This window comes from Haemaphysalis longicornis, unplaced genomic scaffold, assembly GCF_048455015.1.
Source record: "Haemaphysalis longicornis isolate Haplotype H1 unplaced genomic scaffold, Haemaphysalis longicornis Haplotype H1 scaffold_6, whole genome shotgun sequence".
NCBI lineage: Eukaryota > Metazoa > Arthropoda > Arachnida > Ixodida > Ixodidae > Haemaphysalis > Haemaphysalis longicornis.
In genome coordinates, this window is record NW_027526407.1 from 43,287,349 (window position 1) to 43,301,391 (window position 14,043).

At 42.2% G+C, this 14,043-nt stretch overlaps 1 protein-coding gene across 3 annotated transcripts in view; it reads right to left on the reverse strand.

Moving 5' to 3' along the window:
- The window catches only part of LOC144142537 (calcineurin subunit B type 2), a 34,743-nt gene extending 21,012 nt beyond the window's left edge, over positions 1-13,731 (reverse strand). The window contains exons 1-2 of one of the 3 annotated variants that reach the window (XM_077674120.1): positions 13,551-13,724; positions 6,160-6,199 (exon numbers count right to left, since the gene is read on the reverse strand). Coding sequence is in view for 1 of the 3 variants with exons in the window: in XM_077674121.1 (XP_077530247.1) it covers positions 6,160-6,199; positions 13,551-13,553 (43 nt within the window). In the remaining 2 variants the exon portion in view is untranslated. Of the gene's footprint in view, positions 1-6,159; positions 6,200-13,550 lie in introns of all 3 variants that reach the window. The other 2 variants (XM_077674119.1, XM_077674121.1) reach the window with 2 other exon arrangements.
- Between the last annotated feature and the right edge of the window lie 312 nt (positions 13,732-14,043).

Sequence of the window (14,043 nt, forward strand, 5' to 3'; positions counted from 1 at the left end):
AAAAACAAAATTGTTGTTTTAATGTCTTTTTATTATTAATTTTTTATTTTTCACTTTTCGGCCTAAAAATTTTTTTCTGGGCATTTTCAAATCGTAAGCAATACTTTGCATGCCACTGATCGCCTAACTGCCACAGTGTGCGAACTGACATTATTACTTCTTTGGTCTTAAGATCCTAAAAAATCTGATTCAGGCAAAAAAAAAAAGAAAACAAATAATTAGGTAAAAAATTCTTGAAAGAGCAATTTAGTTCTTAAAAATGCCTCAATGGCAAACGTGGTAGGTGCCATAAGAGGACACTGCAGTCAAGCAGTGTGCTGTTCTTCGCAGGCTCTCTGCTGCGACTAGTACATGCAATTGTAACAAAAAAACTGTCGCACATGGCAGACTAGCTACATTTCTAGCGACTATACTGTCGTCGTGGCTCACATTCAGTTCCCCACCAAATGAACATGGAAGGTTTCGAGGTCGTTGGTTGATGTCACAGCATGCAAGTGAGAACCGGTGAATTAGCCTACGAACTGTTCTTGTTAAAACGACGACTGCCGCCCTTGTCACAGGGACACAGAATACTAGCGGCTTTTTTTTGCATACTCTTTCCTCCCACAAAAACGTGGGCATGAGTGACAACTGGGTGCTTTAAAAGGGCTTGGCTGTATTGTCTGCAGTATTACAGTCATCTGTGCACTAACGCAGAACATCATGAGCACATGCGGATGAAATTCTCCTCATATTGTAAACTCCCCACATCATAAACTCCCCACATCGTAAACTCCCCACATCGTAAACTCCACATATTGTAAACTCCACATATTGTAAACTCATAGACAAATGAAACATGAACATGAAAATAAGACCAGAACACACAAATAGCATGATTTCTCTCCATATGAGTGAAATTGTCGCATGGCTTTATTACAGCAACAAAGATTGAAAATGTGTCTTTCTAAATATACCACTAGTGAGCCATTATTTTATCTCCACTATCCAATCCTCTGATTTTGCATGTTCTGGCTCATATTTCCGTGCTCTCATTTCATTTTTCCATTACTGTACACTCCTGAAATTGCACTCAGTCACACTGTCACATGCAATAAAACCCAGTATTTGTTTCAACAATTCTTTTTTTTGTAAACTTTTATACTCGACACTGCTTCTGAACGCTCTACCCATTTTGTAATACAAAAAAAAAACCTCACTGCCCCAATAAATGAAATACTGCAAATTGAATGTCACGACTGCAAATGCATGTTCCTTCTTTATGGTTCAGAAATGAAAAGCTTGGCCCAAATACAGTGGGGCCGGTGGTAACCTCCATCACGTACGGCAAAATAATAAAAAATTTACACCGGTATATCACTTTATAAGGGAGACAGGCGCAACTAAATAAGGGCAGATTAAACTGAGCCTCAACTAGTCATTCTCTTGTCGTGCTCGTCATTCTCGTAGACTCGACATAACAAGTGAAAGAGAATGTCCATATTGGAGAAAAAAAAATTTTTGTTCTACTGTTTCGGGTATAGCTGGACTTGAAAGAAAGTGTAGGAGTAGACTCTTGCCGATACAGTGAGAAGAAGTTGTTCTTTCCCAATTAGTCTGTGTGCCCGTATTAGAGACCTAAAGCACATACAATAGGCATTTTAATAAAGCGAAAGCTTTCTTAGTGGGACCGGGGACATCCTGTCAAAAAACTATTGCATTTCCCCATAGACCGGTCGGTCGACCGGAAAGCTCTAATGAGATTTCTATACACATGGTGCATGCGTGAAACCAGGTTTCTATTGCGTCAAAACGGTTCCTTGAAAATCGCGGAAAAGGAACGGTTCTAGATAAGACAATACACGCACCGACGAAAACTAAAATCCGCGGCCATAGAAATAAAAAAACTTGCTTATCTAACATTTGTGAGACCAAAACTTGAATACGCGTCATCAATCTGGCATCCATCCCAAGTATATCTGACCACTAACCTAGAATCCATACAAAATCGCGCAGCTCGCTTTATCACCTCCCAATACTCCTCCAGTAGCAGCGTCACATCTTTAAAACAGTCAATTTCTCTTCCGTCACTTGTATCGCGCCATCATACCGCACATTTATGCCTCCTTCATGGGGCCTACTATCATCCAAAATCCAGGCATGAATTGTTAAAACCAGCCCACCGCACGTCAGCGCGCCTAAATCACACCCAGCCAATAGCACACTTACCCGGTCGAACATCGGCATTCACAAGTTCATTCTTTCCCAATGCAATAACCCTTTGGAATTCGCTACCCGACAATATACATAGTATCATGCACTGACCGCGCATCTTGTCGAAAAAAATTGGACGACCATTATCACCACTCCGAACATCAATGCTGATCCATAATATAGATCCTTACTAGTTGGAACCTGCACAGTTGCTCTTGCTTGTCTTTTCTTTTTCTGTGCTTTTACGTCTTATAACTGAACATGTGTATTTGGTAATTTGGTATTAGTTTTCTCTGATCTGCTTTTTTTTGTTTTGTTGTTGTTAGTTGTGCTGACTGATGTATGTCAGTCACTATTTTTTTTTCTTTCTTTCTTTTTTGTTGTCTTCCCTATATGTATTTGCCCCCCCTTATGTAATGCCTTCAGGCTTTTAAGGAACTAATAAATGAAATGAAATGAAAAGAGTACAACAGTATACCTTTATCTGATAAGCCACGTATCGGTATACACTTTGATCATTCGTAGATGTGTTTACGTAGCGCGCGAGATATCACTGCATGGGTTCGTTTTTTGTTTGCGATTTGGGCATTTGAAGGGCTGACGATTGATTGGACGCACTTTTATCAAAGGTTGGAGACACTAAATTTAGCTTTTGTGTTTCTCTCAACTTTGTTTAGGAAGGGATGACAAACTTCTTTGTTAGGCTCACTTTTAAATGGAGCTACTACTATATACCCTATAATAATGGGCTCCACAGTGAAAGCAAGACTGCTGTGCCAGCATGGCATGCACAAGAAAAACTAAATAAAGTAAACTTGATTAAAACGAGAGGTAAGAAAAAAAACACACACACACAACTTGACTCTTCCGCAAGTTTACACTTTCAAAATGAAGAAGCTTTTCACGGCTGCGGTTCTGTGCATTTTTTGTTGTGAGTGATGAAAAATGCCTTGCAGCAAAGCCAACTTTACTGCGAGCTCTCAGCACAAAACTTCCGGCTCCCGTGAAAATGGAAAGAGCATTTCTAGCAAGAAATCATAATTTCCCGCTTCATTTCTGACTAGATTTATAAATTGTAGCTGGAATTTACAGCTTCCAACTAAAAAAAATTCTTAGTTGAGCTAGAGACGATTATTCCCAGCTTGCAGTATTTTTTTTTTTTTCCCACTGGACTGACAAACGCTAGCTGGGAAGTAATAGCTGCCAGCCAGAACAAAATCTCAATCCAGCTAGAAATGAACTAGAAACCGAATTTCTAGCTATAAATTCTGCCTATTTCTAGCTAGAAGAAATTTTTGGTTTAATAATTCAGCTAGAAAAAATATTATTTCCACCTGGGGTTGTAACAGTAATTGTATCAAAACTTTCCCAAAAACAATTACACGACAACTGGGCGCTCAGACGACTATTCTTATGCCGAGCTTCATTTAATCGTCCCAAAAAGGTACTTTACGGTGAAGCTGCAAGCGCTACTGAATTTCCAACTACTGCTGTCAATACATCGGTTGCTACGGGGAGGGAAACAAACAGCCCATATTTGCCTGCTGGAACAAAACTAGTCCTTTCAAATTTTATGAAGCAATCACAGTCACTGCCTTTATCAAATAATGAGAAAAGTAAACGTGTACATTCTCTAGTCATGCATGTGATGTCCATTTTATACAGCTTTGATGGTCACCCACTTTCACCAAAAGGAAGGGCTCGCAATTTGTTCCTATTTCTTGCTGACGGCGAAACAGGATAAAATTGATAGGGACTTAAACGAAAGAGTAGACTAACTTATCACCGGCCCGGCAACAATAGGCTGCTCTTTAAAGGGACCCTGCAACACTCTTCGTGCAGTGCGAGTAAACCTTTGCGATGTTTGGATTACACTGCCAGGAATACCGGAGGCAAATATTACACGTGCACTTGACGCGGTGAGCGCGCCAATTGTTGTGAAAGATGTGGAAAAACCAACCACGCTCTCTTCAATTTTCCTCATTATGCACCCCTGGCATGGCCTAAACGACGTTCATTGCGGCCGTGGCTGTCCTATTGGCTGTCGCTGGTCAATGTCGCGGCTTATTTCTCGCATTTCCTGTGACGATCCGCCGTCATCGACGCTGTGTACCAACTCTTCTATGCCTGAACATGTACGCATAGTTTTGGCCTTTCTTTTGTGTTTTAAGTGCGTGCAGAGTGAGTGACGAACTAAATATTCCACTTTAAACGAGCCCACTCGACAACAAACGTTTGTTGCTTCAAAAACGCCCTACCAGCCTGAGCACAAATTTGCGAGCAGGCAGTCATGCCTGCTTTCTTGTGGCACCAGACCGGAAATAGGCTTCTCCAAGTTGTGGAGAAAAGGAGAAAGCTCCCCGGCATGTGATATATCGAAGGCGACCAAAGAGAATGCCGCGAGCCGCTTCCCTTTCCGGGAGAGAGCGCGCAGCTTTCGTCGCATTCTCCGCGGTTGAGTTGAGAGGGACCAATTATGCCAGATTTCTCACAGCGCATAGTTTCGGTGATTGTGAACGATTTTCATAATTCTTGCGGGATGAGATTGCTGGGACAATAGACTTTACCCCAAAATACATTCCGAGTAGTCGATAATAAGCGCTCCAAACCGTCCCCTTGCTAACTGCACTCAGACAACAACTCGCGTGACAAGCTTTGGATTGAACTTGATGTTGCGCAAGGCCAAATAGGAGAGGGGACTGTCAGATCTTAAACACAAACTTTTGGTGAAGAAAGAAAACACAACAGCCTTATTACTGTTGCTCTATCTTTTTACAAGTTTCCAGTCTTTTTACAAGTTTCCAGCATGGTACTGGAGAAAATTCAGTGCAACTTATCCTCTGTACAATTAGGTTCCAGGTGCAAAGCAAAAAACTCTGCCAAGTATTCAAAAACACCACACAATACAACTGCTCCCTTTTTTTTTTTGCATACCGTATTTGCACGATTCTAACACTCCTAATTTTAATGCACAGGTAAGCTTGTGTAGAAAAATTCGAAAAAAAATTACTTCATAGTGATTCCACCGCGCAGATTTATAATTGGATTTTTGGAGGAGTTTGTGCCCATGGCAACGCTGCTTGGCACTTTGAAGCAGATTTCGGCTTTGAGCCCGATTTTAACACTCACACAAATTTGAAGGCTACTTTCACCAAAAAAAAGTGCATGTTAGAATCGTGAAAATACGGTACACCCGAGCAGTGACACCAATACAATATCTGCACGGCATAACATTTTCACACGGCTGTGTAGAAAGCAAAAGCTCAGGCCCAGCAAGCGCTGATATTGTCAGGCCTGTAGCCAACATGTAAAACCGGAATGACCGTCCAGTACAAAGAATGCCCCTCAGGGCTTTCCAAACACCATTCAGTCAACACAAGGGGACCCACCCCCTCCCTCTCATCTGAAATGGTGTGTTTGGTTGCCTCCCCTCAGAGTGAAAACCAAATTATTCATAAGAACAACAACACAAAAAGAAAAAGAACTATAAGTGACGACCCTGACACAAGAAAAAACTTCAGCAGAATACACTGTTGGGCAAGTTGGTTCATATTTGGTAAAACTTAGAGCAAGATTGAACAAGGACGGCAGAAACACGACAGAGAGCAACTGTGTTTGTCGTCTTTCTGTCGTCCTTGTTCAATCGCACTCTAAGTTTTACCAATTTAGAAAAAACTTCTTTTTTCATACTGTCCAGTCGGCTTTAATGTATTCTCCATTTCCTGCTGCCTGATAGAGTTACTGCATGCTAATACGTCTGAAGGCTACAAGTACTCTGCAGGCCATAGGCGTTCCCCATTAGTACTAATCCGAGGACTTGAACCCAGCTGGACAGATTTTTTATCTTTACAACCCTCCAGCTCGCGCACTGTTCACCGAGTAAGATGGCCTACATACAAAATAAACTCGTCAGTCACTCAACCATTCATTTGTCACTCATTCATCCACGGTGACGCCAATACTTACAGTTGGAGCACATCTCCATCGGGAGAGAGCTTTCGTTTCCCTGGGAAAAAGAAAAGACGCACGACGTTAAAACAATGGACAAAGTCTTCTCGCTGCATCGCTGCTAAATCTGCTTGCTACAGCGAACACTTGGCTAAAATCAGCAGCCTAACAAGGCGCCCAAAATGCCAGATCACTAATAACACAATTCCGTAGCACCAACGAAACAATATAAAAGTGGAGCAATAAAAAATAACTTAGCCTTCTCCCTTCCATCTTTTCCCAAGGATCGTTTAATGACAGATAAGGTCTTTTGCACTTGGGAATTTTTGGTTTGTTCCTCCACTGTTAAATGAGTCACCAACCATCCAGGAATTAAAGCTATGACGCTGTCTGAACTAACCAGCCTTTAACCCGCAACAGGGTAGCATGGTGTACTAAAACACACCCACTCACATCAGTTGCTTCAGAAAACTTTTGACAATGCACTTTAAGAACTTGAGCAGACCTGTTTCATTTGTGGAATGACAGAAAATTTAGCACCGCACGCGACAGAAGAAGCAAACAGGACAAATGCTTGTACTGTTGACTCCATTCGTCTCGCCCATTTGGGCACTGCAGAACTACATCTGACAATCGCCATGCAGAAGGTTGGGTGATTTGGTTGAATAAAGGAATACGGAAGTGTAAAGACAAGCTGCCCTCTATCCGTACACTAAGAGGCTGCTGACATGAGTATATATATAGCTCTTGTGGAAGCAGCTGATCTTTAAAAACAGCGAAGATGCCAAAATATCTAAACGAGTATTGGCCCCTCACATTTTACCGAATTACAATTCGTGACACCACAAACTGCCGATGGCCAAGTGTAGTTGGCAGGAATAGCTTCAACATCTTTCTTTAAAAAAAAAAGGAAAACTGTAAGGCAGGAACATTTCACTGCAATAAAAATAAACACTCAAACTTCTGCTGAGTGGATGCTTTTAAAGAGGGACATATTTTAAATGTTATTAAAGTGGTTCTCTCAGTACGACTGGCAGTAAACTCTATTTCAACTTGAATTTCTGTTTTGCCTAGTACAAGAACAGCTGAAAGATTCACGAGGTCGAACACGGGTGCTAGTGCACTTTTTTATTTCCGGTAGGCATCTTACATATACCGTATTTACCCAATTCTAAGCACCCTCCGTTTTTCCATGATCACAATTCTCGAAGTGAAGGGGAGTACTTGGATTCGAAAAAACTAAATTACCAGCCCCCCCCCCACACACTTTCACCACTTTTGTTCGTGGCCGTATCTCGGCGAGACAGGCGCAAGAAGTAATGTTTTATTTGGCAAACATTCAATAGAGAAATAGGTACGGACAGTGAAACCACTGCTTACGTCTGATAATCAGTCACCCTTCCTGTCATTCAAGTTCTTTGAGCCACTTGGGGCGCGAATCTCAGTATCCCCCGGCAGGTCGTCTGTTGTTCTGCCGAAGTGGTTTTTAATTAAAAACTTCATAAACGATTTGAGCAAAACGTCAACTTGGGCCCGCTTCCACGCATTTTAAATCCACCTTGTGGTGGTTGCTTAGAAAAGGGGGTACTTAGATTCGCGTGCAAACTTTCTTTTTTCCAATTTTTTTTTCCCCGAAAGTAGAGGAGGGTGCTTAAAATGGGGGTGCTTAGAATCACAAAAATACGGTATACACAACTGGCATAGGTTGCAAATTACTGACACAGTCAGCTATGCAACCGCTCTGGCTGTCGGCGTTACCAATCTCCACACTGCGGAATCGCGCGGTTACTTTCTACGCCTATGATAAGCATTGCTTTGCTTGTTTATAAATAATTAAAATACTTTTCTCTATCGTTTTCCTTCCATTTTATTCAGTAATGTAAAATGCCACATCAAAAAACTTGCAGAGCGACCACCAACAAGGCTGACAAAACAAGGGTGCGCTACCCTCTAAAGCGACGCCCTCTAAAGCCACCCTCTAGAGCAATTATCTCTAAACAAACAAGGCAATGTTTATCATTCAAGAAACTCCAAAAGAGCTCTGAAAGTTGCAGTCTTTTGGTCAAAACTAAAAGTCACTCCCATTATACGGGAAAATATGGTTCTAGAGAAAAGTGAGACAGAAAAACAAGACGGGGCAACCGACACTATTTCCGCAGTCCTCCTTTTGCACAAAAAATATTTCCATGGAACCATGTATATCATGTCGAACGACTTCAGAGAGGGCTACAACATCATTGTTACAAAACAAAAACTTCAAGCCCTCACAAAACTCTAAACAGGATGCGACTAAATTTACGTTTCAGCCCACAGTCTGTTTAGTAATGCGTACAGCTAGGAGTTAAATTTGAGACAGGGTTGCCACCTTATGCCAAAAAGAAACCCGACAGCGCAAAAGGGGGTAATGTGAGATTAAATGAAGGGATGTGCATAATCGGGGAGGGAGGGGCTTCGAGAAAATCTTCCAAGAAATTGTGATTTAATCACGCTAAGTGCCTGCACTGCAAACTAACCAGAGCAACTCGCTAAAAAACTAACCAGTTTGCGAAGAGATTGTTAATCACCACTCACCACCAAGCAACCCTTAGCTACGTCCCCTCCAGCTTAACGCCTGTGATTCGAACCAATCAAGTGTCTCCATCGAACTTGCTGTTAGAAAAAGCAAACCATAATATACACTACACAAGCCAGGTTTGAAACTAAACAGCTCAATGCTCGTTTTTGCTTTGGACTGCAATGAAAGGCACGATGCAATCCCCTTCTTTAAACTGCGTCAGGCAAGCACTGTGTTTTTCCTCGGAGAAAGTAAGCGAAGAAGCATTTTCGTGCCATTTGGCCCCAATTAAAAAAAGATGGATGCGACTCATAAGTATGCAGTACATTGAGCACATGGTGTTCCCTCTTTTTCAAATCAAATGGGAGTGATTCATTTTTTCTTCGAGTTTCCTTCTTTGCAAAACAGACAAACTAAGAAACGGGAGGCAAACGGTAGTGGAGATGACTGACAAAGACCAACCCTTCAGTGAAAAAACATGCAGTCGGGATACAATCGGAATTTGGTGAACAAGAAAAAAACAACTGGATATGCTTTTATCAAATAAATTACGATGACTCATCGGAGACTAAAGTGAATGCAAATGTCTTCGGGACTAGCGTGGAAAAGCAAACAATACAAAACAACACAGCAAAATGTCACGATGGAAAAAGATTAAAAACAAGCAGGAGGCGGTGATAACAAACACAAGGCAACGCAAGAAAAAGAAGCAAGGACGAACAGAAGAAAAACATGAACATATCTGCTGCGAAAATAATCATCTAAGATGATTTTCAGAAGATGCAGTGAACACTGAAAACTGTTTTCCATGCTGGCCCATAATGCATCACTCCTGCCCATATTACATCACCGTTATGCAAAATTAAAGGGACCCTGCAACGCTTTCGATAAGCGCTTTCACTCTTTCCTTCGCGTCTGGAACCACTGCGAAAGCCATAGTTATCGCCAGCACGGAGAAGCGTTGCGCGATTTGCTCGTCGCACCAGATACACCTTCCATTTCTGCTTTGTTTTTTGTGGCTTATTTTTAAAGTTGCTATCGAAGAGCGTTCATTGCTGCAACTGAAGGAAAACCGGCCAACAGCCGCTACATGGCCTCAGTGACGTAATTCGGGCTGTCGAAGAACGTCAAGACCGGGAAAGAGAGAAGAATCTTTCGAGCGAGTTTACAAGTTATCTGGGCATAGAGCAGCAGTAATTTCTGGCTGAGGTACTTTGTGACCCCCTAATCGAAGTACTGGGTGTGTTGGGTGACTACGTTCTGCAAGCATTAAAGGGGGGACGTGGCAAGTAAAACTATTTTTGTTGTTTATGGACCAAATTTATTTTAGGCAATTTTATGTATTTAACTAACCTAATAACAAAACTTAAATCAGGGTAAAGATATATTCTATACCTTTTGAGTTACCAGACTAATTACCGTCACAAAGCTGCTCCAAGATTAATTAACTAATTAGGCAAGAACTCAAGATTTTTATCTCAGTGTGATCAGGACAGTCTATTCTGTGCAAGGAAGCTATTCGATTTTTGCTTTATTTCCTTTAGGTATCCGAAAAGAAAGAGAGAAGTTTCACTTTCTTTTTGACATGAAACTATTTCTGATTTCGAAAGGAAGGTGGAACTTTTGTTCTTTCTTTATGGTTGAAGGATACAATGCAATAATTTAACAGCTTTCTTGCACAGAATAGGCATTTCTGAACACACTGACATAAACATCGTTTACTTCTTCTGTAATTAGTTAATTATGCTGATTGCAATTTCAGGGAACTAGTCTGGTTAGCTACATAAATGCTCCTAATTTCATTCAATTTAGCCCATAAATAAAAAAGTCGTTTTACTTTTACGTTTTACTTCACGTCCCCCCCTCAAGATTTCAAAAAAAATTTGGAAAAACTGTTTCAGGGTCCCTTTAAGGTTTGTCAATATTTGTAGCATTTTGTTCAGTTAAAGAAATGTCTTTTGTGGCTGGAATGCAGCTGAGTGAACTACCAAATGGTACTTCCTTCAAACCGAACAAGGTTTTACTTTGTCTTGATGGCCCCTTTAAATTTGTTATAAGCGAGGCTTGTTACTTTTCAGTTAAAACTGATAACACTTGATAAAAGTATGGCAAGTAATTTTAAGTAGCTTTTTTTTACAACAACATTACTGAAGGAATGAAAACCCAGGGTTTTAAGAGACTACGATTTTAGGGCGAGGCATGGGTAATAAATCACACGTAAAAAAATGGCGGATCGGCAGTCATAAAATGCAGGACAGCATTTTAGACTGCCTACGAACATCCGGAACGGCAAACATGACACAGAACACTAATCATCCTTGAGGACTTTTTTATCCTTGTGACAGGTTCATCATTCCGGACGTTATAAAACATGGGAACAAAAAATACGCCTTTTGGAACTCGCTGCACTAGCCTATCGTGCGATCTCTGCACTGCCAGATTTTAGTTCCCTTGTGTGGGTAAACGTTGCAGGGTAACTATCTGGGTTTTTAATCCTGCGTTCATGATTCATAAAGAGATCCAAAAGGTGCCCTTTAAAAACTTGTGCTCATGATTGCTAACAAAGCACCTTTTCCTTTTTTCTGCACTGTACAAGTGCTCAACAATGCATTTCCGTGTTTTACATGCAAGACATATAAAAGAAACTTGCAATCTCTGGCACTTTACTTCATCAAATTACGAATCCTATTACTGAGAGCTGCAATGCCAGACAATTGTAAATGATGACTGCATTCTCCATGTGACAAGGGGATGAAGGAAGTAACATTATTTTTGTCTCCAATCATTTCAACCTTAATGCTCTCGTAAACTAAAACCCCAAATACTGCAAAAATAACGAATTGAGAGAAAATACCGATATATACTTACAGGTACAGTGACCGAAATAGAATAAACAACAGGATTAGCTTAATTGTGAATAAGAATTTGTAGAAAGAGTTAAGAATTTACTTTCCCAATTGACAGTACACATAAAAATCATTCATAAAACTGATTCTGGAGTTATTGGCAGCATCTTTAAAACGCCTTTCCAGATCACAACCTTCATGAAAAAAACCTAATGGCAGAGTAATGTTCCTGGAACTCGTATTTGTGAGCACACGTGGAAAAACACACTTAACAGTGAAAAAGCAACCGAAAGGACAATAGGTCGACACACTCATTGCAAAACTGAACAAAAGCAGTTCGGCGAAAAAACGGAGAGAAGTGGCCTATCTGAAGCGACCATTTGCCACCTAGGTGTGCAGAGTCAACAATGGACATTTATACATCTCAAATTGTGTTCAGAGACAAAATTTGTATCCGGTCCACCATTTCGTACATAGCCTTCAACCTGAACAAATTTCAGCGACTGACAGTGTGCGTGAAACTGCTCTTTGTGTTTCCTTAAACCCTCTCGCTGACAGAGCAGTTTCATGGGTGTTTTTAAGGACATTTGAAAGCAACTTAGGTGAGCATGTTTTACACTTTTTTTACACATCTGCAGTGAATAAATGTATACACCCGTAGACGTGGGCATGCACCTCAACTCAATACAAGAAAACCACAGCCGCGCTCGCAAAAACGAACCGCGAAAAATAAAATTTCCGCGTGATTTTCACGTTGAATAAACCTTTGTAGCTGCTTTCATGCACACCCGCAATAAAGAATGTTTTCTTCTCGGGTGCCGATTTGGGGAGAGCCAATTTTCATACTACACGTACTTCGCATTGCATTTTTTCAATGAAGTTCTTTTTTTATCAAGCAGTTCATTCGCGGCATTGCAAATCTACCCCAACCACCTTGCACCACCTACGTACCGTCAAAAAAACAGCGCAGTCATTCAACGCACTAACGCACGAAGACAGGTTTTAATTCAGATGGGTGTGTAAACAGACGACACAACGCCAACATCAGGTAGGTTGTTTTGAGTCGTTGCGATTACAGGCGCAATCAGGGGGGTCATTAGCTCGGGGAAGGCAAGCGGTGAAGGTCGGTTTTTTACAGCGCAACGGACACCGCGCAACGATCAGTGGTGTGTAACGGCTGACACGCTTCACGGAGCGGGCTCAAAAACTACCAAGTCAAATCGCTCCGGGGGGACCCGCAAAACAATCGAAAGCTTCAACGTAGTACGCGTTGTGGCCTCGGGGAATGAGGTACACCTTTTTACAACCAACGACGCGCTCTTGCACCCCTCCTTTTCAAACTCGAAGTACAAGGCGAATACTTTAGCTTTCACGGCGGAGGGTTTAAAAAATTTACGTTTCTGCAATTCGTTTTTTTTTTTTTTCTCGTTGTAGCGACGAAGGGGCGAGGTGCCCCGATTTTTGTTGCCTCAAACAGCTCCGATACGTAGGATGCGCGTGTAAGAAAAAAAAAAAAAAAAGATAACGCCCTCCAGCGCACGGACAGACGATCATACGCGCGTTTGGTCGGTTGACCCACCAAAACGGTTCGACCGCAAACACTGTCTGCCTGCAGCGTTTCGTTTGTTGCTGGTTTAGCGCCGCCCTTGCTACAGAAGTAAAGAAAAAAATCAACAGAAAAAAAGATAGCTCGAAAGAGGCATCGCACGGCCATGGCTGCGTCGCGACACCGCAAGCCTCGCTCGGAGGCGCAAAAAATTCCCCTTGCATCCCGGAAATTCCAATATCCTTAGGCCTAGGGCATTAAAGCGCTCCGAAGGACGAGCATTACGGCGACAACGGGCGCGTAGGAAGGGCGTGAGAGGCCGAGGGGCCTGTACGGGAACGCTCGTCGCATGCAGTCACTGCAGTGAGCAGCGGTCCCCGAGCGATCTACGGGCACGCACGGAAGGGCTCTCCGGAGCTCCGTGCGGCTACGAACGCACGCTCGGGCCGCGATCGACGCTTACCATGTTTGGCGGTCACCAGCTTGGACTACAGCACGATAAATCCGCGCCCAAGGACCGCACGGGAATAAAACACGACGAATTTTCCTGTCCCCGAACTACGATCAGACGGCTTGAGGGATGGTAGAGACATCTAGTGCGGTTTATTTTCGAGTTGCCTCTTTTTGCCTTTGCTGGTATGGTGGGCGCTTGGCGTCTAGTTACTTTGTTTTCCGGCGGAAAGGAGCGATATTTACGCTGATTGCTTCGCGAAGCACCGATTTATTGGGTGGAAATTACGTTACACGTCCGAAAATTGTAAATGCGTGTTCCGAAACTAAAAAGGGTTTCTTGAGTGGTTCCTACATTTCCCGTTCAACGGCGCTCGCCTCTTTCTCGCTTCAGGGGCTGTACGCTATCATTCCTCCGCCCAATGTAAAAAAACAAAAACAGTTTTCTTTGTGCAAAAACAATAAAAACTGGTTGAACGTGGACCACAGCCTCCCTTACACAGGTG